The sequence below is a fragment of the Bufo gargarizans genome, chromosome 1 (genome assembly GCF_014858855.1).
Source record: "Bufo gargarizans isolate SCDJY-AF-19 chromosome 1, ASM1485885v1, whole genome shotgun sequence".
Classification (NCBI taxonomy): Eukaryota; Metazoa; Chordata; class Amphibia; order Anura; family Bufonidae; genus Bufo; species Bufo gargarizans.
Genome location: NC_058080.1, coordinates 289,103,879 through 289,128,678, shown reverse-complemented (window position 1 = coordinate 289,128,678; position 24,800 = coordinate 289,103,879). Strand labels below are relative to the sequence as shown.

The 24,800-nt window shown below is 43.5% G+C and overlaps 1 protein-coding gene across 2 annotated transcripts in view; it reads right to left on the bottom strand.

Annotated features, from left to right (window-relative positions):
* GTF2E2 (general transcription factor IIE subunit 2) overlaps positions 1 to 24,800 on the bottom strand; it is an 86,883-nt gene that overhangs the window by 5,409 nt on the left and 56,674 nt on the right. For both annotated transcript variants that reach the window (XM_044278621.1, XM_044278612.1), the window contains exons 5-6: positions 20,169 to 20,351; positions 18,353 to 18,446 (exon numbers count right to left, since the gene is read on the bottom strand). In XM_044278621.1, coding sequence (XP_044134556.1) covers positions 18,353 to 18,446; positions 20,169 to 20,351 — 277 coding nt within the window. The remainder of the gene's footprint in view (positions 1 to 18,352; positions 18,447 to 20,168; positions 20,352 to 24,800) is intronic.

Genomic DNA, 24,800 nt, shown 5'->3' with positions numbered 1-24,800 from the left:
TGATGCTATAAATAATGCATCGACCATGTGTAGTAAAGATATATAATGGAACAACCTTAAATGGTACATGCAACTCATCCCAATTTATATGGTTGCAGGTGGCCACATAAATTACTACTCTGTTATTATATTGTGTCTTGCCATCTGTTCCCCATATATGCCTACCAATACTGATGGCACAACCAGAGGTCCCATTGATGACAGGAACTCCTGGTTATCAAACATATTACTCCCTTCAACAACACAGGCACGTACTATCACTCGGGTAATGGTTATAAGCAGTGATAGACAGATGCACTTATAAGGCGCATACTACGGTATGCGCTATGAAAATATTCTATGACTTACACTGAGCTGGCCCCTCTCATGATATGTTATTGGTTCCCCCCAAGAAAAGTGGCGCCGATGACACTCATCTCCCATCCATTCCCAAATGCTATCTCGGTAGAAATGAACAAACGTCATGAAGAAAGATTATACTCTCAATGACTAAACACACGTGATTTGAATTTAAATAGTCTACAAAAAGGTACACATAGGCCCTCTCATGTTACTATTTCAGTAGAAATTGAGGTCATAATAGGGAAAGAAACAAACCACCCCTAAATGAGTGAACATTGAAGAAAGCAATAAATTACAAAAAGAAAGCATTTAAATCACTAAAACAGGAGGGTAGCGAGGAAGCACTGAAAAACTATAAGCAAAAAAATGTAATATGGAAAAAAAGAAATAAAAGCGGCCAAACTAGAGACCGAGAGATTAATTGCCAAAGAGAGCAAAACTAACCCTAAAATGTTCTTCAATTATATAAATGGCAAAAAGTATAAATCTGAAGGTGTCGGCCCTATACAGAGTGATGAGGAGGAAGTTGCAGAGAGCGACGAGGAGAAAGCAAAGCTATTAAATATTTTTTTCTCCAATGTATTCACTGAGGAAAATAAACAGATGAAGTGCAGAATGTAAAAATAAATTCCCCATTAAAAGTGTCCTGTCTGACCCAGGAAGAAGTACAACAGCAACTTAAAAAGATTAAAATAGACAAATCACCAGGACCGGATGGCATACACCCCAGTATCCTAAGGGAATTAAAGGGGTTGTCCGAGTAATGAAAAAAAATAATATAGCACTGAAAATCTGATATATAACTGAGCTAAGCAAGTTTTATGCAAAAAAATAATAATATATATTTCCTCATTTCCCTGGTTCTTTTCTGGCCCTTTGTTTACATGCAATAAAAACAATCTCTGCCTCTCCCCCTGCACTGCTAAGGGAGTGAATACAAGTGCTGCCCTGAGTGACATGTCTGCCTGCTGGGAGACTCTGCAGCATATTATATGTGTAGGACTACAAGTCCCAGCTGTATAATGTCACTGCTAAGGGAGTGAATACAAGTGCTGCCCTGAGTGACATGTCTGCCTGCTGGGAGACTCTGCAGCATATTATATGTGTAGGACTACAAGTCCCAGCTGTATAATGACACTGCTAAGGGAGTGAATACAAGAGCTGCCCTGAGTGACATGTCTGCCTTCTGGGAGACTCTGCAGCATGTTGAATGTGTAGGACTACAAGTCCCAGCTGTATAATGAGACTGCTAAGGGAGTGAATACAAGAGCTGCCCTGAGTGACATGTCTGCCTGCTGGGAGACTCTGCAGCATGTTGAATGTGTGGGACTACAAGTCCCAGCTGTATAATGAGACTGCTAAGGGAGTGGATACAAGAGCTGCCCTGAGTGCTGGGAGAAAACAGCAACTTGTAAGTGTAGAACTACAAGTTCCACTTATATAATGACACTGCTAATACACACAGGATCTCCCCCCTACCTGTAATGCTTTGCAGAACTTCTCTTTCAGCTCCTGTGTCCAGCCTTTGTCTCCTCACTGCCTGCAGCTACACAGTAAACACTTCAGCCCTGAGTCTGTGCAGCTGAAGGGGTTAAGAATCCTAGCAGAGAGTAGATGGCAGTGAATGGGGGGGGGGGGGGCGTGGCCAGCACAGTGACTCGTTTACAGGCTTGTAAACGACCTTTATCAGAGCAGGGAGAGAAGCTGACCTCACAGGTCATGTGACCCTCAGTGAAATCTGAGAAACCAGCCACTGCAGATAAAGTGAGTTGATTGGAAAGCAGTTATATTTGCCCAGTTAGGAACATAGAACAAAAAAATAACTCGGACAACCCCTTTAAGTAATGTCATAGCCAGACCCTTATTTCTGATATTTACAGACTCTATACTGACAGGGAGTGTTCCACAGGATTGGCGCATGGCAAATGTGGTGGCAATATTCAAAAAGGGTGCAAAAACAGAGCCTGGAAACTATAGGCCGGTAAGTTTAACATCTGTTGTGGGTAAACTGTTAGAAGGTTTTCTGAGAGATGCTATCTTGGAGGATCTCAATGAAAACAAGCAAATAACGCCATATCAGCATGGCTTCATGAGGGATCGGTCATGTCAAACTAATTGAATCAGTTTCTATGAGGAGGTAAGTTCTAGACTTGACAGCGGCAAATCAATGGATGTCGTATATCTGGACTTCTCCAAAGCATTTGACACTGTACCACATAAAAGGTTAGTATATAAAATGAGAATGCTCGGACTTGGAGAAAACGTCTTTATGTGGGTAAGTAACTGGCTCAGTGATAATAACCACCCTCTGTTTTCTAACGGTACACACTCAGATTGGGTCACTGTCTCTAGTGGGGTACCTCAGGGGTCAGTATTAGGCCCTATTCTCTTCAATATATTTATTAATGATCTTGTAGAAGGCTTGCACAGTAAAATATAAATTTTTGCAGATGACACTAAACTGTGTAAAGTAATTAACATGGAAGAGGACAGTATACTACTACAGAGGGATCTGGATGGATTGGAGGCTTGGGCAGATAAGTGGCAGATAAGGTTTAACACTGACAATTGTAAGGTTATGCACATGAGAAGGAATAATGCAAGTCACCCGTACATACTAAATGGTAAAACACTGGATAAGAACGACATGGAAAAGGACCTAGGAATTTTTATAAACAGCAAACTAAGCAGTAAAAACCAGTGTCAGGTAGCTGCTGCCAAGGCCAGTAAGATAATAAGTTGCATCAAAAGGGGCATAGATGCACGTGATGAGAACATGTGCCTCTTTTTGTAACAAGCCTCTGTCAAGGTCCCCGCCTATTGGTGAAGGTTTAAGGACCCCGATGCCCTGAAACTACAATGTGACCATATCTGTAGAAAAACATTCAGTAATGTGACGTGCAGACAGGGTGTTGGCACCCTTGCGTATGTCATTTAGATTTTTTCCAATAACTCTTCTAAATTCTCTAGTGGTTTTCCCCACATATTGGATGCTGCATGAGCAGATGGCCAAGTAGACCAATCCCATCGTTTTACAATTGATGAAAGTTCTAATCGAACCGCAGGCAATACATTTGCCACATTTAAAATTACCCCTAAGTGGGTTGCAAAGCCATTGGGAGGTTTGGGGTTGGGTTTAACGATACCCAAATTTTGATTTGATTTCAATACCATAAAAAAGTATTGTGATGCTTGATACCACGCAAAAAATAAAAAATGCCCAAAAAGCTGCATACATTCCGCATTTTATGGAATGTCCAGCCCGTGATCGAACAGTCCTATCCTATTTTTTGGGGTGACAAGGTGAATAAAAAATGGCGAATCGTGCATTTATATTTTTTTCTGTTATGGCGTTCACTGCATAAGAGATATTTTTTAATATTTTAATAGTTTGGACTTTTCGGACGTGGCGATATGTAATATTTTTATTTATTTATTGGTTATATATTTTATATGTAAAATTGGGAAAGGGGGGATTTATACTTAATATTTAGGTTTTTTTTTTTTACACTTTTTTTTTTTTTTATAACTATTTCCCCCCATGAAACTATTTCATCCCTTGTCCTATTCACCCCAATAGAAATCTATTAGGGTGAATAGGACTTCACACTCTCCCTGATGCCATGTGCTCACAGCAGAAGGGAGCTTACCATGGCAGCCAGGTCTTCAGTAGCGTCCTGGCTTCCATGGTAAGCCATGGAGGCGGGTGCCGGCGGCAGAATCACATAATCGGCACCGGACCTCTGACAGGGAGCTGTAATCTGCGGCAGTTTATCCCTCAGGTGCGGCTCCCCGACCTCTTAGTCCTCATCATTGGTGGCGCAGTGGCCACAGCCCCTCCCCTCCTCCACCCCTCTCTCCTCATTGGTGGCAGCAGCAGCACAGGGGGCAGGGAGAGACTGCTTCCTTCTCTCCTGTGCTGATAAGGGAACATGGAGCGCACTGAGAGCAGCACGTGCCATGTTTCATGATACTAGGCTGTGCAGTAGCGCAGCCTAGTATCGGTAAATGGCAAATCCCGGTATCGAATCGATGCCGGTACATCAGTATCGATTGGATATCGATAATTAGCTACCCGATGCAACCCTAGTTTGGGGCAGTGCTTGATGGAAGCTGTGTACTAAGCGATCCCTAATGTTACGGCCGCGGCGATAGGTGATCAACAGAGCATCACCCACCAGGTGTCCAACATCCGGATCGGCCTCTATGATGCCCCAGAATCTAGATAATACATCCTCCACCAAACCATGTGCCTCATTGAAATTGCCTATAATGTGGATCCGTTCTGACTCATCAATACGTTGACGTGGGTTGAGCAAGCTCAGGGCATGTTGATATGTCTGATTTAGGACCGTGGTGTGGTAGCCCCGGCGCCTAAATCTCTGCGGTAAGTCCGCCACTGCCAAATGGAAATCCTGCATGGCCGAACAATTGCGTCGCAAGCGAAGATATTGGCCCTACGGGATCCCACATTTGAGTGGCGGTGTATGACAGCTCTCCCAGTCCAGCAAACTATTGGTGATGGTTTTCTTTCTAAATAAACAGGTGCCTATGGTATCATGATTGCCTTTATAGATAGTCAAATCCAAAAACGTGATTTATGACGGATGTAGCTCACATCTAAAGAAAAGGCCCCAACTGTTGTCATACAGCTTTTTGACAAATCAAGTGAAGGAATCTACATCACCTTTCCAAAGGATTAGCACAGTCGATCTATCTTAGCCATAAGACAATCGACCATGTCCACTCACACTCCCCTAGCACTTCTCCCGAGACAATCTCACGTTCCCACCTGCCTAAGTATAGGTTGGCAAAAGTGGGAGCACAAGGGCTCCCCACAGCCACACTTTTCAATTGATGGTAATATTTACTGTTGAATAGGAACATGCTGTGCTCCAAAATAAACTTCAGCAATTGGAGCACAAACTCAATGTGAGGGCAACAATGCGTACCATGCTTCTGCATTTTTTTATTTTTTTTAACGTCCATACTATAGAAACCTGTAACACATAATGCCATAAAAAATTATGTGTCTGTGTATTATAAGATTAAGTCATACAAACCATCACTAGTAAAACAGGTATTTTACTATATTTCTTGGCAGTAATACTTGTGCTTCCTTAGTAGCCATTCACTACAATGTACATAGTTATTCACCAATCCAAGTAACACCCCAGCAATCCATCAGTGATCAACTGAAGCGCTGTGGCTTAGATGTGAGCTGCTGATAAGCCGGTATCTGCTATAATTCATAGTGCATGAAACATATGGTACTGCATGAATTGTGGGCTCTGCTTGCTGACAGTCTGATTGATACGCTGCCGTCCAGAAATGAAGGGAGAGTGAACAGTGCCAGACGCTGCATTGATCTGGTATTCCTGGTATTCCATGCCCTGGCGAATTAAAAAGCTGCCTCAGCCACAAAATGCAGCTTTCATTTATCAGCAGAAACATTCATTCCGACTTGCAGTCCTACCACATACAGTGCTGCCCATAATTATTCATACCCCTGGCAAATTAACTTAAAGTTACTTTTATTCAACCAGCAAGTATTTTTTTGACGGGAAAAGACATAGGTGTCTCCCAAAACATAATGAGACGATGTACAAGAGGCATTATTGTGGAAAAAAAAAACATTTTTCAGCTTTTATTTACATTTGAGCAAAATGTGTCCAGTCCAAAATTATTTATACCCTTCACAAACGGTCACAGTCTGTGGGAAAATCTAAAGTTCTATACCATTCAAAATAGTCCAAGCTGTTCTATAGCATCCTAATTACCCTGATTAATTGGGAACAGCTGTTTTAATCAACTCAACAGGTGAAAAACAGCAGCTCTCTGCAGTTGTTTTGTGGACAGTCATGGCTAAGACAAAGGAGCTCAGGGAGGACCTGCGGCTGAGCATTGTGGCTGCTCACAAGTCAGGAAAGGGCTACAAGGCCATTTCTAAATGTTTTCAAGTTCCAGTGGCTACAGTGCAAAGTATTATAAAAAAAATACAAGATGTTCCGCACTGTGGAAAATCTCAGAGGACGTGGTCGAAAGCCAAAAGTGACACCTGTGCTGGCCAGGAAGATAGTTAGAGAGGTGAAAAAGAATCCAAAGATCCACCACCAAGGCCATCCTGGTGAATCTGGGCTCTGCTGGTGGCAATGTCTCAAGGTAGACCATCCAACAGACACTGCACACTGCTGGGTACCACGGATTCAAACCAAGAAGGATGCCACTTCTCCAGATAAGGCACACAAAAGCTCGCTTGGCCTTTGCAAAAGCTCATCTGGACAAAGAAGAAAACGACTTCTGGTCTTCTGGGTTATGGTCAGATGAAACAAAAATTGAATTGTTTTGTCACAATGATGTTTCCTTCATTTGGCGTAAAAAAGGAAAAGCCTTCAACCCAAAGAATACCATCCCCACTGTCAAACAAGGTGGTGGGAACCTAATGCTTTGGGGGTGTTTTTCAGCCAATGGACCTGGGAACCTAATCACAGTAAACGGCACCATGAAAAAAGAGCAACAATACATGAGGATTCTCAACGACAACATAAGGCAGTCTGCAGAGAAACTTGGCCTTGGGCACCAGTGGACATTTCAGCATGACAATGACCCAAAACACACAGCAAAAGTGGTGAAGAAATGGTTAGCAGACAACAACATTAACGTTTTGGAGTGGCCCAGACAGAGTCCAGACCTGAATCCAATTGAGAATCTGTGGAGGGAGCTAAAGATCAGGGTGATGGCAAGAAGACCCTCCAACCTGAAAGATTTGGAGCTCATTGCTAAAGATGAATGGGCAAAAATACCTGTGGAGACATGCAAAAAGCTGGTCTGCAATTATAGGAAGCTTTTGATTGCTGTAATAGCCAATAAAGGTTTTTCTATTGATTATTGAGAAGTGTATGAAAAATTTTGGACTGGACACTTTTTGCTCAAATGTAAATAAAAGCTGAGAAATGTTTGTTTTTTCCACAATAATGCCTCTTGTACATAGTCTTATTATCTTTTGGGAGACACCCATGTCATTTCCCGTCAAAAAATTACTTGCTGGCTGAATAAAAGTAACTTTAAGTCAAAATTTGCCAGCTGTATGAATAATTATGGGCAGCACTGTATTTTTGTGGTCCCATTTCAGAGAAAAGTATGTATATGAGCTAAGTGGAGCAGAGAGAGGTAACACTCCTACAGCTTTAGTTCCAACCCCCCCCCCCTCCCCCTCTATCTAGCCTTGTCTTCTAGTGACTCGGTGCTTCTGCAGTGGATCTGCTGCTGCTCTTAAAGCAGAGCAGACTACAACTGAGAAAGTGATGACACCAGGGGACACAGTACATTTGTGACGAGAAGGGGCTAGACAACATGTCTAGTCCTGTCAATCCAGGGGAAGAGGGGAGGGACTAAAGCTGTAGAGGTGTTACTAACTAGTGCTCCAAGGGCTGTGGCCAGACCCTCAGTGCTCCAGTAAGCTCATTTACACAGCAATAAACACATGCTCTTCTAAAGACAAGGGACCACAGAAATACATAATCATTAATCAATTGCCTATTAAACCACTCACCTATTTGTCCATTTGCACAGGGTGATGCCTGATCATTCATCATTTACATGCAGCAATCACCTCTGTATAGGGACGAGTGATAAATACGGCAATTGCTTGTCCTTATACAGACTCATTAGGCCTCATCTATCAAAATTGTCTAAGCTGCACATTGCACCAGAGTTCTCCTTTCATTTCTTAAAAAGGTAAAAAAAAAAAATGAAAAAAGTGACAGTTTTGATAAATGAGGCCCAATGTTTCTGAGCAGCAGATTGCTGATTACACAGGGCGATCTGCTGGCCAGAAACAATGATTGCGGGTGCCACATCAACAAAGCTTTCATTTGCTTGTTTATGGGGGAAGTAGTGGTACATTTACGTGGGCGATTATCTGCGCGTCTAAGGCAACTTTCATACTCGCGTTTGGTGCGGATCAGTCATGGATCTGCACAAACGGATCCGTTCAGATAATACAACCATCTGCATCTGTTCAGAATGGATCCGTTTGTATTATCTTTAACATAGCCAAGACGGATCAGTCTTGAACACCATTAAAAGTCAATGGAGGACGGATCCGTTTTCTATTGTGTCATAGAAAACTGATCTGTCCCCTTTGACTTACATTGTGTGTCAGAATGGATCCGTTTGGCTCAGTTTCGTCAGACAAGACACCAAAATGCTGCAAGCAGTGCTTTGGTGTCCGCCTCTAGAGCGGAATGGAGACGTAACAGAGGCAAACTGATGCATTCTGAGCGGATACTATTCCATTCAGAATGCATTAGGACAAAACTGACCGGTTTTGGACCGCTTGTGAGAGCCCTGAACGGATCTCACAAATGGAAAGCCAAAATACCAGTGTGAAAGTAGCCTAAAAGGCCCTTACATGTTTTAGTTTTGTAGCTTTTTCGGCCTCAGTGTAAACAAGAATGTTTCCACACACGGACATCAAGCAGACCTATTGACTATGGTAAGGAATTTTAACAGAATACTAGAAAGTTGCAGCACTTTTCATTGCCAGGGGTTTCATCCTGTTTTAACACAATCAGCTTTGTTTCTATTGTTCTTTTGAGTAGCTGTATTCTTTGGAAGGTAAGGACCATATTGAAAGAACAGTTCAAAGGATAATCCCAGCAGGCGTGCTGGTTTCCAGTTATTTTCATATTCAAAAACATTCAATTGCGCAATGCAATTGAAATATAAAGTTATAGAGCAGGTTCATCAAGAAAGGAGGGGAGGTAATCTAAAAAGACTATTACTCAAAAGGGAGGCTTTCTGGATCCATACTTTGGATACTTTACAACCCAAAGGCCTGAATAGAGATTATGAGGTTGTGTGTTTTTGATTCTAATATGGGATGTATTCTCTTACAGACCACAATACCACGATGATAGTCTGGAGGACTCTTTCTTTTCTTTAGGATGAACATGGATCATAGTAAGAAAATACAAGATTACACTCACCGGTAATCACTTTTCCATGAGCCCATGACAGCACCCTTGAGAGAGCCCGCCTCTTATCCAGGACACCTCAGCCCCCATAGCTTAAACCCCCTTAATGACCAGGCCACTTTTTACAATTCTGCACTACACTACTTTCACGGTTTATTGCTCGGTCATACAACTTACCACCCAAATTAATTTTACCTCCTTTTCTTCTCACTAATAGAGCTTTCATTTGGTGGTATTTCATTGCTGCTGACATTTTTACTTTTTTTGTTATTAATCGAAATGTAATGAATTTTTTGCAAAAAAATGAAATTTTTCACTTTCATTTGTAAAATTTTTCAAATAAAACTACATTTCTATATAAATTTTTCTCTAAATTTATTGTTCTACATGTCTTTGATAAAAAAATGCAATAAGTGTATATTTATTGGTTTGCGCAAAAGTTATAGCTATTACAAACTATGGTACAAAAATGTGAATTTCCGCATTTTGAAGCAGCTCTGACTTTCTGAGCACCTGTCATGTTTCCTGAGGTTCTACAATGCCCAGACAGTACAAACACCCCACAAATGACCCCATTTCGGAAAGTAGACACCCCAAGGTATTCGCTGATGGGCATAGTGAGTTCATAGAAGTTTTTTTTTTTTGTCACAAGTTAGCGGAAAATGATGTTTTTTTTATTTTTTTTTCTTACAAAGTCTCATATTCCACTAACTTCTGACAAAAAATAAAAACTTCCATGAACTCACTATGCTCATCACGAAATACCTTGGGGTGTCTTCTTTCCAAAATGGGGTCACTTGTGGGGTAGTTATACTGCCTTGGCATTTTTAGGGGCCCTAATGCGTGAGAAGTAGTTAGAAATCCAAATGTGTAGAAAATGCCCTGTGAAATCCTAAAGGTGCTCTTTAGAATTTGTGCCCCTTTGCCCACCTAGGCTGCAAAAAAGTGTCACACATGTGGTATCGCCGTACTCAGGAGAAGTTGGGCAATGTGTTTTGGGGTGTATTTTTACATATACCAATGCTGGGTGAGAGAAATCTCTCTCTAAAAGTCAACTTTTCAATTTTTTTTATACAAAGTTGTCATTTTAGAGAGATATTTCGCTCACCCAGCATGGGTATATGTAAAAAGACACCCCAAAACACATTGTCCAACTTCATCTGAGTACGGCAATACCACGTGTGACACTTTTTTGCAGCCTAGGTGCGCAAAGGGGCACAAATTCCTTTTAGGAGGGCATTTTTAGACATTTGGATTCCAGACCAGGCCGCAACGCAATAAATTTATTAACATGAACTTTATAATAACATTTGAACAGAACATTAACTTTTTTGCTTATTATTATTTTTTTTGCTTTTTTTTTTTTACCTTTATAGGACAAACCTCTCCTCCCCCATGGGATAATGTGCAATATGCAAATCGCCCAGAGATGTGGCGAAGTACATTATGCACTTTGTCCCAGGTGAAAGGAGAGGTTTGCAGCAGCTGTGAGTAAAATGGCCCTAAGAGCCCTGTGTGCCTGTCCTGTGAGATGCAATCCCTATGCTAAGTGTACCTGTGTGTGGTACTTCCGGAAACACTCCCCTAAGCATAGGGCAGGGTGATCAGGGCAGTCAGGACAGAAATAGCGGGTGTCACGCCTTATTCCACTCCTGCTACAGAGACAACATTTTTTTTGGGGTGGCGGTTGGTTTGAGGTACCAGCAACGACACTGGGGAAATGTTGCTTGTGTAGACGGCTGACTACACTGGTGGTTGGGGCCACGGAACCTCCTGGATACAGGAGGTTCTCGATGATCTCTTCTTGAAATTTGTGTTCTCCCAGCCTTACTGTAGAGAACAAAACTATTATATACAGCCAATTGAATTAAATATACAGACACCTTCTTATACCAGCGTCTGGTCCTGCGGGAAAGTAAATAAGGAGCCAACATCTGGTCATTGAAGTTCACCCCTCCCATGAGCGAATTATAGTAGTGAACACAGAGGGGCTTTTCAATGACACTGGTTGCTCGTTCAATTTGGATTGTTGTGTCTGCGTGAATAAAGGAGAGCATGTAAACGTCACACTTGTCTCTCCATTTCACCGCGAGCAGTTCTTCGTTACACAAGGCAGCCCTCTCCCCCCTTGCAAGATGGGTGGTAACGAGCCGTTGGGGGAAGCCCCGGCAACTAGGTCGCGCGGTGCCACAGCAGCCAATCTGTTCTAAAAACAAATGCCTGAAGAGGGGCACACTTGTGTAAAAATTGTCCACATAAAGATGGTACCCCTTGCCAAATAAGGGTGACACCAAGTCCCAGACTGTCTTCCCACTGCTCCCCAGGTAGTCAGGGCAACCGACCGGCTTCAGGGTCTGATCTTTACCCTCATAGACACAAAATTTGTGCGTATAGCCTGTGGCCCTTTCACAGAGCTTATACAATTTGACCCCATACCGGGCACGCTTGGGATGTATTGTTTGAAGCCAAGGCGCCCGGTAAAATGTATAAGGGACTCGTCTACGCAGATGTTTTGCTCAGGGGTATACAAATCTGCAAATTTGGTGTTAAAGTGGTCTATGAGGAGCCAAATTTTGTGGAGCCGGTCAAAAGCTAGGTGGCCTCCTGGACGAGAGGTGCTGTTGCCACTAAAGTGCAGGAAACGCAGGATGGTCTCAAATAGTGTCCTGGACATGGCAGCAGAGAACATGGGCATGTGATGAATTGGGTTTGTGGACCAATATGATCGCAATTCATGCTTTTTTGTTTTTTCATTCGGAAACTTGGACGGGTTTCCACCGGAACGACTGGGCATAAAAGCTTCCCGGGTTGGCGGCTATAAATTGAGTGGCATACCGATTTGTTTCTGCCACGACTAAGTCCAAGCAGTCAAGAACAGCTCAAAAAACCCCAGTGCCGATCCGATCTGAGCTGTCTCAACCTGAACTCCAGACTGGGCGGTGAAAGGGGGAACTATTGGTGCGGCTGAAGTTGGGGGCTGCCAATCAGGGTTTGCCAGCACCTCAGGGACTCTACGGGCCTGTCTGTGCGGTGGCTGCGACAGGGGAACTAATGCACGTGCCACCGTACCAGCTTCAACTGCCCTTCTGGTGCTCGCCACTTCACCATGTTGTACGGCAGTGCTGGTACTAGGTCCAGGATGGGCTGCGCTGCTGGTGTATGCCTCACCACGTAATCCGACAGCGCCAGCCCTACTCTGCTGCCCTTGAAGCGGATCCGGCGCAACCTGTGGTCTAGCAACACGGGGCCGGGTACACCTGGTGGTATCAGGGACCTCAACCTCCTCGTCCGAACTTTGGGTCAGATTCTGACCCGCTGGATTCGTCAGATGAGGGTTCCCATTCCTCATCCGACTGGGTCAGAAGCCTGTAGGCCTCTTCAGAAGAATACCCTTTATTTGCCATTTGGTCAACTAAATTTAGGGGGTATTCCCTGAGACTACACAAGAAAAAAAAGCAAGCCCGTCTTACAAATGGGAGGCTAGCGAAGTACCGGAAGCCGCTGCGATTGATAAATTTTAAAAACAGTTTTTTTTATCGCCGCAGCACTTGTAAAGTGATTGTGCAGTGATAAAAAAAAAAAAAAATTTGTCACTGCGGCGGGGCTGGCGTGGGTGACCGATCAGGCCTGATCGGGCAAACACTGCGTTTTGGGTGGAGGGCGAGCTAAGGTGACACTAATACTATTATAGATCTGACTGTGATCAGTTCTGATCACTTACAGATACTATAAAAGTACAAATGCTGATTAGCGATAAGCTAATCAGTGACTGCGGAGCGGTGGGCTGGGCGCTAACCGACGCTAACTACCTAACAAAGGGGCCTAAACTATCCTAAAACCTAACCGTCAATACTAGTGAAAAAAAAAAAAAAGTGACAGTTTACACTGATCACTTTTTTCCCTTTCACTAGGTGATTGACAGGAGCGATCAAGGGGTTAATTGGGTGATGGGGTGATCTGGGGGCTAAGTGTACTGTTTGGTGTACTCACTGATGTGTGCTCCTCTGCTGGGACCAAGCGACGAAAAGGACCAGCAGAGGAGCACAGAAGCCATTTAACACCTTATATTTATAAATATAAAGTGTTATATGGCTTCTGATTCGGTTTTTTGAAAATCACCAGCCTGCCAGCGATGATCATTGGCTGGCAGGCTGGTGACGAAATACTCCTTTAACTTTTGCCGGCCCGCAATGCGCATGCGCGGGGCGGCTCTGCCCGAAATCTCGCGTCTCGTGAAAGGATGGGCCGGCGCGTCCAGGAGGAATAACAGGCCCGCCGCCAGGACGGTCCTGTAGTGGTTAAGGAGGGACCGGCGTCTATCCACCAGTTATTTGAAAGAAACTTGTCCTATAATTCATACCAAAACTACTTTCTCTTTATCTACTTTTTTTTTTGTTTATATAATATAATATATATATATATATATATATATATATATATATATATATATATATAATATTTTTTTTTTAGGGGGAATAATAGTGGGTGCTGTCATAGGCTAATGGAAAAGTGATTACCGGTGAGTGTAATCTTGTATTCCCCTTATGCCGGTGACAGCACCCTTGAGAGATGACTAGAATAGAAAACTAGACTTGGGAAGGGATGACAGCCTGCAAGACTTTTCTTCCAAAAGATAACTGATCCTTGCCGCCTAGATCCAGTTTGTAATGACGTTAAAAGGTAGTAGGTGATTTCCAAGTAGCGGCCCTACAAATTTGTTCTAAGGAAGCTTCGGCTTTTTCAGCCCAGGAAGTGGAGACGGACCTAGTTGAATGTGCCCCAAACCCCAAAGGGCAGGGTTGTCCTACTGAGGAATAGGCCAAATAAATAGCTGCCACAATCCACCTAGAAAGAGTTCTGGGAGTAACCTTATCACCTCTATTCTTCCCAGCATACTGCACAAAGACCTCCTGACGAAGCCGAGGCGAAACGCGCGTCGGGGTTCCAGCCTGTCCTGTGTCTGCTGTCTCTGCCCTCCATCATGTCTCTTGGCATGTCATGATTTTCCAGCAGGTGCATGTGGGCGAGTTTTAGCTAATAGCCTCTATTAGATGGTTTGGTGTATGGGGACTTGAGTACATCAGATAGATATTGTGTAACTTGTTTGTTACTATTTATGTATCACTTAGGGTCCTATACCTGTATATACTCGCTTAATGGCTATGCAATGGAGTGATGATCGCAGTTACTCGTAGCGGTTAGTACCAGATACTGCTTACTTGTAAATCACCCCACTGCATATCACACATACACCTGACATGTGTTCCACACCTTTTTGGCGGGTTATTGAGACACCGGCCGGGGGACTACGGCATCCAGGTTGTTTGCTGACTTTCAAATGAATTCTGTGTAATCTTTTATCTGTGCAATCATGATCTATTTATGATATAATAAAGTATATATATTTTTAAATATACTGGGCATTCTATGGTTGTTTTTTAGCAACACTTTTAGGTTTGTACGGCTGGTTTTTAGTTTGCCCCACTTTACGGTTTTGTAGTGAGGCCTTCTTTTTTGGTTCTACTGCACAAAGAGCCTAGAAGACCTTCTCCAAGGTTCGGTTAGCTCCAAATATCTTAGGAGGCATTTCCCGACATCTAAACAGTGCAATTTCATTTTTTTCTCATTATTTGGCTTTTGGCATAAAGAGGGTAGGACTAGGTCTTGAGATCTATGACAAAAGGAGACGACTTTGGGAAGAAACGAAGGGTCTGGTTTGAGAATTACTCTGTCATCCAAGATCTTAGTGTAGGGAGGTAGAGTGGAAAGGGCAGATATTTCGCTTACTCGTCTGGCCGAGGTAATAGCCACCAGAAAGGCAGTTTTGAATGATAATATTTTTGCTGGTAAGTCCAGCAGAGGCTCAAATGGTGGCTCCATCATACTGGATAAAACAAGGTTAAGGTCCCATGGAGGAGTAGATGTTCTGGGTATTTGCCTAGTACGATTGACTGCTCTAAAAAATCTTCTTACCTAGGCATAATTGGCTAAGGGGGAGTCGAAATATGCACTAAGGGCTGACACGTGAACCTTAAGAGTACTGATTCTTAGTTTTTTGTCTAGACCGCTCTGCAAAAAAATCAAGAATCACAGGCATTGGAGGGGGATCCTGCATGAAGGAAGGAGATTTCTCTTCTAGCATTTTATCAATGCAACGCTGACAGAGCAGTTTAGGCCAGGAAGGGGTTAACTTCTTTTTACAGGTAGCACACTCCTTCCCGTGTGTTTTAGCAAAGGATTTCCTGTTTTTTTTTTTTTTTTTTTTATATTCTGGGGACAACAACAGAAAAAAAGACCCTCTTAGTATAAAATATAAAAAAGTTTGGGGGATTAGCCCCACCCCACCAGGAATACCGATCTGGAATCATGGTCCTGGATCTCAGTGCGCTGACCACCGTCTTCTTCCATGGTAAGGTCCAAGGATGGAGGGTCTTCCATAAAAGAAATCTCCAGACGTCCTCTGGCTTGCTGGCTGGCTGGCACCCCTCCACCTGCGCACTGATCAGAGTTTAAATAACTCCAGGTTTGGCCCTCATCACCCACAGCTGTGCGGCCTGCAGCGCTGACTTTCAGGACGCCGTGCGTTCCAACTACCGGAAGTCGCGCCCGTGTCACTTCCGGTGCGCCAGCCCAGAAAGCTCTGGATACTCCTTCACTCTGTAACTGCTCCGGAGTGCTGCAAAAGAGAAGAACAGGCCCCGGACCTCCTAAACACTGTTAGGAGGATCCGACGTGACAGTGGTACCTCTCGGTACCGCCGGAACTGCCAGGAGAGGGTGATACAACAGGAGCCAGGACCGGGAGGGGTGTTAGTCCAGGCTTCAGGCGGCTCCCAGAGGAGACTTACGCCGTACCAGGTAACCCCTATGGCTAAATAGAAAACTATCGGCGGGGCCCTGCAGCCATTCCAAACCTCTCCAAGAAGCGTCCTATCCATAGGACAGGAAACAGGAACTGGTGGATAGATGTCGGGTCTCTCCTTAAAAAGCTCTCCATGAAAGTTCCCGTTTCCTGTCCTGGATAGAGGCAGGCTCTCTCAAGGGTGCTGTCATGGGCATAAGGGAAAATACACTTTGATTATCTGCCTATGTAATTTCCTGTTTGCTTAAGTAATTGATGATGTCATGACCAGGCGATTGTAATTTGTGTCTATGAAATGTTACATGGTGTCATTTAGCATCATGCAGTTGAGGAAGGCTGGACGGGCCGAAACGCGTCCTGTAATTTTGATTATGAAATAAAGCATATTATAGATTGGAAACAAGCACGCCTGCTGGGGTTATCCTTTGAACTTTGATATGGGGATTGCCCTTTCCCGTGCAGAGTAACAGGAGGATCGTCCAATTTGATTCAGACCAGTATCGGAAGAACAGTCTGCCGTTTATGCCTCGACGATATTCTACAAAAGCAGAGTGAGGCATTAGGATTATCTGTGTCATCTGCTGCCACCTAGTGGATAAAACTGAAATCTCTGCACAATAACAAACATGAACCCAACCTCTGTTCACACAGGAAAAAAACAGTGGCATCAACTTCAACGTATAAAATATAGCTAATATTGCGACAATTCAGCTCTGATGGAGATACGCATCACTTACATAATAAAAGTGCAAACTATTAAAACGCATGTGGAACAAAGGAACCACTTTTGTTGTACTGTGTGTGTCTTAATATTCTAAGGCAGTATTTTACTTCTGTATAGTGATGAGCGAACTTCTGTTTTAAGTTCGGCGTCTAAAGTTCGGCTTCCGGTTAGCGGAGAATCCCGATATGGTTCCCGATATGGATTCAGACTTCTGTTGTGGTCCGTGGTAGCGGAATCAATAATCGGCCATTATTGATTCCGCTACCACGGACCACAACGGAAGTCGGAATCCATATCGGGAACCATATCGGGATTCTCCGCTAACCGGAAGCCGAACTTTAGACGCCGAACTTAAAACAGAAGTTCGCTCATCACTACTTCTGTACCCTAGATCCATCTCCTAATGATGTATATATGGCACATAACATACATGCTCACCGACCACTGAAACAGCTCATAGTCGCTCATCAGTATACGTGTTCCTACAGTAAAGCAATCTGTACACTCCCAATAATGTAAAAAGGCGCATATTCCTCCCTCTATACTACTCATGTTACTCCCCATACCTCATCTGGTGTGTTAAAAGGTCACTGAGTTTTCAGAAAACTTTTAATATGTCATAAAGACATATAAAAAGGTTTTGATCGGTGGGGGTCCAAGTGCTGAGACCACCCACCAATGCCTAGAATGAGGAGAGAGAATTGCTTGCCTATCGTGCTCTCTCTCCTCGCTACACGATATGTGCGCATTTCTCTCTTCTCGTTCTGGCAGTTGGTGGGGTCTTAGCACTCAGAAACCCACTTATCAAAACCTTTGAAAACTAAGTGACCCTTTAAATGTTAAATTATGAGGATTTTTTGTAAAACCATATTTTATTGTAATGGCACAAAGGTGTGCAAATTAAAGCTGAAAGTACAGTAGAAGTTTTTTTGTTGTTTGCTTTTTCAAGTGATACAGCTTTTGCCCTTAGTGGAGGTACCCCTACAGTTTCACTAACCTGTTGCCCCTCAAGCCAACTTTCTGTGAGGCTCTTATTACAGTACTCTCGTGCAGTGAGGTACCAGCCAGGGACTTTCCACCACTTAGGACCTAAAGATGCTAGCAGGCTGTGGGAAAAGCCTACACGAGGAGTCCCAGGCATTCTCTACATCTATGAGGACCACAACATGGAAAACTGGATGGGGTGAAAGCTCTGGGCAGGTAAGGTCTACAGCTTTCCGTCTGGAGTGTCCTCTTTTAATTTAAGAAGTTGGTGCTGCTTCTTTATCTTCATACGATCTCTGCATGAACACATTCTGTCAATGTCTCCTTCTGTCTACTTTCAAACTCATCAAAAATCAGAAAGACCCGTGATGGACCATAGTGTAATCCCCAGATATGACATGATGTACCCTAGCAGACTGCATGTGCTCCAGGTTCTGTACTTCCATGGTTTAGACATGCTTACCTTCATCTACAGTGAACTGGCAACTTTTGTCATTGTAGAAAAGGATTTTCTTCTTGTCTGGTCTTGTCACAAAGATAATTTGGTCTCCCAAAGCCTTGTTGGAAAAAGTAGATAGGTCTCATTTAATTGTAGTTGTTTTTAACTATATAACGGCAAATACTCAGTTAAACCACTGTACAAATGCCTAATAGTAATAGAAAAAGTTATGGAGCACAAACATTTAGAATAGTAAATCTACTTTTACAATTATACCCATGCCTTTCCTTTAAGCCTCATGCACATAACTACCGGTTTTGAGGTCTGCAAAACATGGATTCTGACCGTGTGCACCCTCCCGCACTACTTATGGCGTATCCAAAAAATATAAATGGCTGATGGATACGGGTTTCACCTAGCTCCAGAAATGTGCTCCCCAGACCATGGTTCTACCTGGTTGAGCAGCCTCGGGATCTCCCATCCAAGAGAGCCACCAGTTGGGTAAGGGGGGAAATCCTGGAGATAGGTGCGGATTAATCTCTTACACATTTATGGCATATCCACAGGAGATGGAAATACACGTTATGGTCTCATGCACACGGTCATAAGTGTTTTGTGGTCCGCAAATTGCATATGCGTAAAACAAGGATCCCAGCCGAGTGCATACCACCACTTATATTTAACTTCTGCAGAAATGTCCTATCCTTGTCCGCAAAACAATAGGACACGTTCTATATTTTTTTGAGGGGCCGAGGAACGGACATGCAGATGAAGACAGCACACGTTGTGCTGTCTGCGTTTTTCGTTGTCCGCAGTTGACCCACAAAAACTGCCGATCGGATGCGGACCAAACAAACGGTTGTGTGCATGGGGCCTTAAGGCAACAGACAGCCTGAGACACAAGTGGAGATAAGTACAACACTGTGTTTATAACAAATACAGTGGTGCTTGAAAGTCTGTGAACCCTTCAGAATGTTCTGCATAAACGTGACCTAAAGCTACATCAACTCGGTCATTTATTGAGGAAAACTATCCAACTCAACATGTCTATCCAACAACTTTATTTTCCATTCACATAGCTGTATGAGGGCTTGTTTATTGAAGGACAAGTTGTTCATGCTAGTGACACCATTTAATATTGCATACAATGTAGAATACAAATAGAGTGGAATTGGGGGGGGGGGGGGAAATAACAATTCAGCCACAGTATTAGGGGTTCTGTTTTTATGGTGTTCCCTATGCGATAAAACTGATCTGTGCCCTTCATTCTCTGGGTTAGTATAATTACAGTGATACCAGAGTAATTGATTTTCTTGTGTTTTAATACTGAAAAAATATATATTTATTCCCCCCCATCTCTATATTCTGAACCTATACCTTTTTAACAGTTATGTCTACAGAACTGTGTGAGGGCTCATTTTTGGGGGGTAAGCTTCTATTTAAACCATGCGCTCCCGTCCATCTGCCTGGTGCTTGTAATTGGGGTGGACCGTAGCTGGATTCTACATTGCCCTGAAAATTGTAGGCCGGAAGCCCAGGAAGGCCCAACATATTGTAGGCCGGAAGGTAGATAGGCACAACATATTTTTGATCAAAAATATGCACAAAGAGCTTCTAATTTTCATACAGTAAGTATAGCAGTAATGCAGTTTACTTTTATTTTCTTGCATGCCTTTGTGCATAAAGCAGTGTGCTGCTACTTGTAGTTCTTGTTTGTTTATCTACAAGATAGGTAACTCAGGTATGAATGCATGACTGCGGTGAGAAGGAAACTGAATAGAGAGGTAGCCATGCATGCATGGTGAGGCTCTACTCAGTCTGTGGGGCTGGTGGCAGATACCTTAATAGCTTTCTGTGAATTAGGAAGCCCTTCTTCTATGTCGTCCAGCAGGATCCCCCCCAGTCCTCTCTGATCATGCTTGTCCAGGAGTCTCAATAGCGCCTTTTTGTCCTTTAAGTTGTATTTGGGCTTAAATGCATATTTACCATCAACAATGTCAATTTTAGGATTGTTCACCAGAGCCTAATAGAAAAGGGAAAGAAAGAAAAAATACACAATCAGTACAATCATCACAAAAGAACATGTAGTGTGAACAGGTCCGCAGAACAGTTTGACAGATGTTATGCAATGAAAGAACCCCTACTTCCGTATTACTACATGATGGCAGATGACATTTAAAAACTGCCGCAAACTTTCTAGAAATAGATCTATCCAAATATAACAAATAAAGAAATGCAGGACTCAGCAGTGCTGTGCTACATGGAAGGCCAGTGACATTGGTAAGTGCCGTGTAATACTACATTTCCTACACAGAATGTGCACCAGTGATAGGAGCTGATTCACAAGAGTTCTAGCTGGAACCCTCATTTTTGAGGCAGTTCAATTTTTAAAGTCTGGCAGAGGAACAACCTGCTGGATTTCACCATATTCGGCATAGCCAGATACTGCCATTCACCACTGGATACCATAGACCAGGGATGGCCAACCTGAGGCTCTCCAGCTGTTGCAAAGCTACAACTTCCAGCCTGCCCACGGTGTCTATAGCTATCAGCCTACAGCAGGCCATGGTAGGAGTTGTAGTTTTACAACAGCTGGAGAGACGCAGGTTGGCCATCCCTGCCATAGACTATAAAGGGATCCAGACAGTTATCTGGCATGATTGCCTGGTTTCTACTGGATAAAAACAGCGCATGCAAGGTTTTTTGTCCGGCTGAAACCTGGCACGAGTGCCGGAAACTGGCCGGATCCCATTGTGGTCAAAAGGAGTTCAGAGGTAAATAGAAGTATTCGGCTATGCCGGATGCCAAATTAAAAACACAGATGTGAAACTAACCCAAGCAGGAGCATGGAGACATACAGACTTCATACGATGATATCTTGTGGTATATTTATAGATTATAAATTGGTGAAGCTGGCATCCCAGCTGGTCCCATAAATGCTCGATTGGCAATAAATCTGTCCACCAGACAGGCAAAGGAAGTGCTGCAATCTGGTGAAGACATTTCTGGGAAACCGCTGCTGAAAAATGCCAGTTGGAAGCCCTGCCATGAGTGTTCTACACATATTGCTGACCTGTTAGTGTTCTTCTAACCATTACTATGGGTATAGTATGCAATGGGGTAGTGTGTTGCTCCACAGCAATGGCAGGATTAAAGTGCTCATGGGTTTCCATACTGGAACCTGACCATTGTCAATTCCCTAACAGAATGTGGATTCATCACTGAAGACAATATAGTTCTAGTTTGTAGGGGTTGATGTTTCTCATTGATGACACCACTTCAAACGAAGGCAATGGTAGCTGGCTGACAATGGCAGGACACGTAATAGGCACTGTGACACCAACCTTCCTTCTTCTAAGCACCTGGAAATGGTCCAAACAGAGACAGGGCTGTGTAATGAAGGTGCCACTTGTGTCTGGATGGTAGACAATGAAACTATAGGAGCTGTTCATGCTTGTTGGCAGATGAAATGATCCTCTGTACTGGTGGTCTGTATGGTCCATGCAGAACCCTCACATAACCACTGCTCCCAACTTCTAATATCTAGTTCAAAACAGCCTAGACTGAGCAATTCATCAAAAACGACCACCCTGCTCCTCTCAGGCTAATGAGGTGCCACCTCTCAAAGTTTATCTAGCATTCAACACGCTCAGAGCCTTTTGTAGGGCAGAGGGGGAAGCACTGAGACATAACTGCTTGCTGAGCTTTGTAGCAATCTGACATTTCTATCTAGGTGCCTTATTTTTATGTCAAAACATACTAAATATGTGTCACATAAAAAATATTGGTATTGTGGAAGCTGGGAAATAAATACTCAGTACAGAAGGCACACCATGAAACACAGCACTACCTAATAACAGCAGGTTTTTCCTTCTTATCTAGCAGCTCTATTGATTTCTTAAGATCAATACTGTGGTTCTGAAGAAAGTGACTGAAACCTGATCTTATCCCTGTGGGAAGTGAGAGGCGAATTTCCATTCTGCATACATCTCCTTCAAACAGGATGTTGCTTTCAGACCAAACAACTTTCATTTTCTCCTTTTTTTCAACTACATATAAAAAAATAAAAAATAAACACCATTCTGCCACTGTTTAGTGTTTTTTGGGGGGTTTTGGGTTGCAGTTTGGGCACTCTGTCTCTAAAAAGGTTCGCCACCTCTGGTATAAGGTATAGGATAGCAGTTGTCTGTCTACCAAGTGCATTGGCATAATTATAATACCGAATACATTGAGCGATTAGAGTAAAGGCAGCATTAAACAAACAATCAGAACTTAACAGAACATGTGACATATTCAAACAGGTCAGATGTCTATTGTTTTCAAGCAATGGGCACCTATCAGATGGGGGGTGAGGACCAGTGATGGCCCGATGAAGGCTGTTCTCGGAACTGCCTGCTCCCGGTGACCGCATGTGTTTCAGAGCGGCTTGCGGCGCAGGCACAGGTAAGGACTTACCTCTGCATCGCCGGACTTGTGAGTGAAGATGGCAGATCGCATGTGTTTGTCGGCGAACACTGCGAACTGGCCATCACTGGTGAGGACAGCATAAATTGTATCCAAGCCTTACACTGCGCCACATATCTAGCAAAGCTGTGGTCCTTAAAGGCCATTCGTTTTTCATATTTTTAATATAGAGCAATTAAAAATCATATGTACCCCAAAATAGTACCAATAAAACTGGCACCTTATCCCCTAGTTTCCAAAATGGGGAAACTTTTGGGGAGTTTCTACTGTAAGCATCAGGGGGGCTTCAAATGGGACATGGCATCTAAAAACCAGTTCAGCAAAATCTGCCTTCCAAAAACCATATGGCACTCCTATTCTTCTGGGCCCTGCTGTATGCCATTACATCAGTTTACGAGCACATGTGGGATGTTTCTGTAAACCACAGAATCAGGGAAATAAATATTTTATGAGGAATCACTTTCTGTTTTTTGGTAAATTTTGAATTTTTTTCCATAAATAAAGGTGGAATATATTGACTCAAATTTATGACTATCATGAAGTACAATGCATCACGAGAAAACAATCTCAGAATGGCTTGGATAAGTAAAAGCGATTCAAAGTTATTACCACATAAAGTGACATGTCAGATTATCAAAATTAGGCCTGGTCAGGAAGAGGGCAAATGGCCCAGATGTGAAGTGGTTAAAAGGTAGAGCCTGGGACTTTGCCTCATTAACCTTGTAATATAATTGGCCAAACTCTGCAATTAAGGACAAACCTCTGTCCAGGAAAGACATGGGGTCTGAGGAGTGTTAGGGTCCATTCACACGTCCGCAATTTTGTTCCGCATTTTGCGGAATGGAATTGTGGACCCATTCATTTTTATGGGGCCGCACATTGAAATGCGGCCCCGGGTCCACATTTCCGTTCCTGAAAAAAATAGAACATGCCCTATTCTTGTCTGCAATTACGGACAAGAAAAGGCATATTCTATTAGTGCCGGCGATGTGCGGTCCGCAAAATGCGGAACGCACATTGCTGGTTTCAGTGTTTTGCGGATCCGTTGATCGGTAAAACGCACACGGATGTGTAAATGGACCCTTAGGATGATATCATCCGCATACAATGTACAGTGATATTGGGAGCGTATTTGTAAGCTCCTTACTTCAGGGTAATTTTGCAAGGCTTGAGCTAGAGGCTCTATAGCTAAAATGAAGATCAGTGGTGAGAGGGGGCACCCCTGCCGGGTGCCATTTGTGATGTTAAATTCCCCAGACACTGCTCCATTGACAAACACTTTAGCCGTCAGACTAGAGTACAAGGCCCCAATTGCCAATATAAAAGGGTCACTTCCAAAACCGAGAAGGCGTACGGCCAGTTCAAGCGGTCAAATGCCTTCTCAGCATCAAGCGTGACCATCAAGGCCTTAGTGTTTGGGATTGATTAATAAGTGACAGGGGGGGGGTGTAATGTGTGTGTGTGGTGCTTGGTGCTACTTACAGAGCTGCCTGTGTCCTCTGGTGGTCGATCCAAGCAAAAGGGACCACCAAAGGACCAGGTAGCAGGTATATCAGATGCTATTTACCAAAAAGCGTCTGACATACCTATTTGATTGGCTATTTTAAAAATAAGAGCAGTTCAAGCTGGTACGGTGGCACGTGCAGTAACTCTCCCGTCGCAGCCACCGCGTTCACAGGCCCGTAGAGCCCTTAGTCTCCCAGAGGTGCTGGCAAACCCAAATTGGAAATCCCCTGCTTCCGCCGCACCCGTATTGCCCCCTTTCACCTCCCAGTCTGGAGTTTGCGTGGAGACAGCTAATTTAGAATCAGCCCTTGAGTTTTTTTTAGCTGTTCTTCACCGCGGATCTCTATGACTTTGTTGTGGCAGAAACCAACCGCTACGCCACACAGTATATAACCGCCAATCCGGAAAGCTTCTATGCCCAGCCTTTCCGGTGGAAACCAGTCACAGTTTCCGAATTTAAAATATTTTTGGGCCTTATCCTCAGCATGGGTCTAACAAAAGA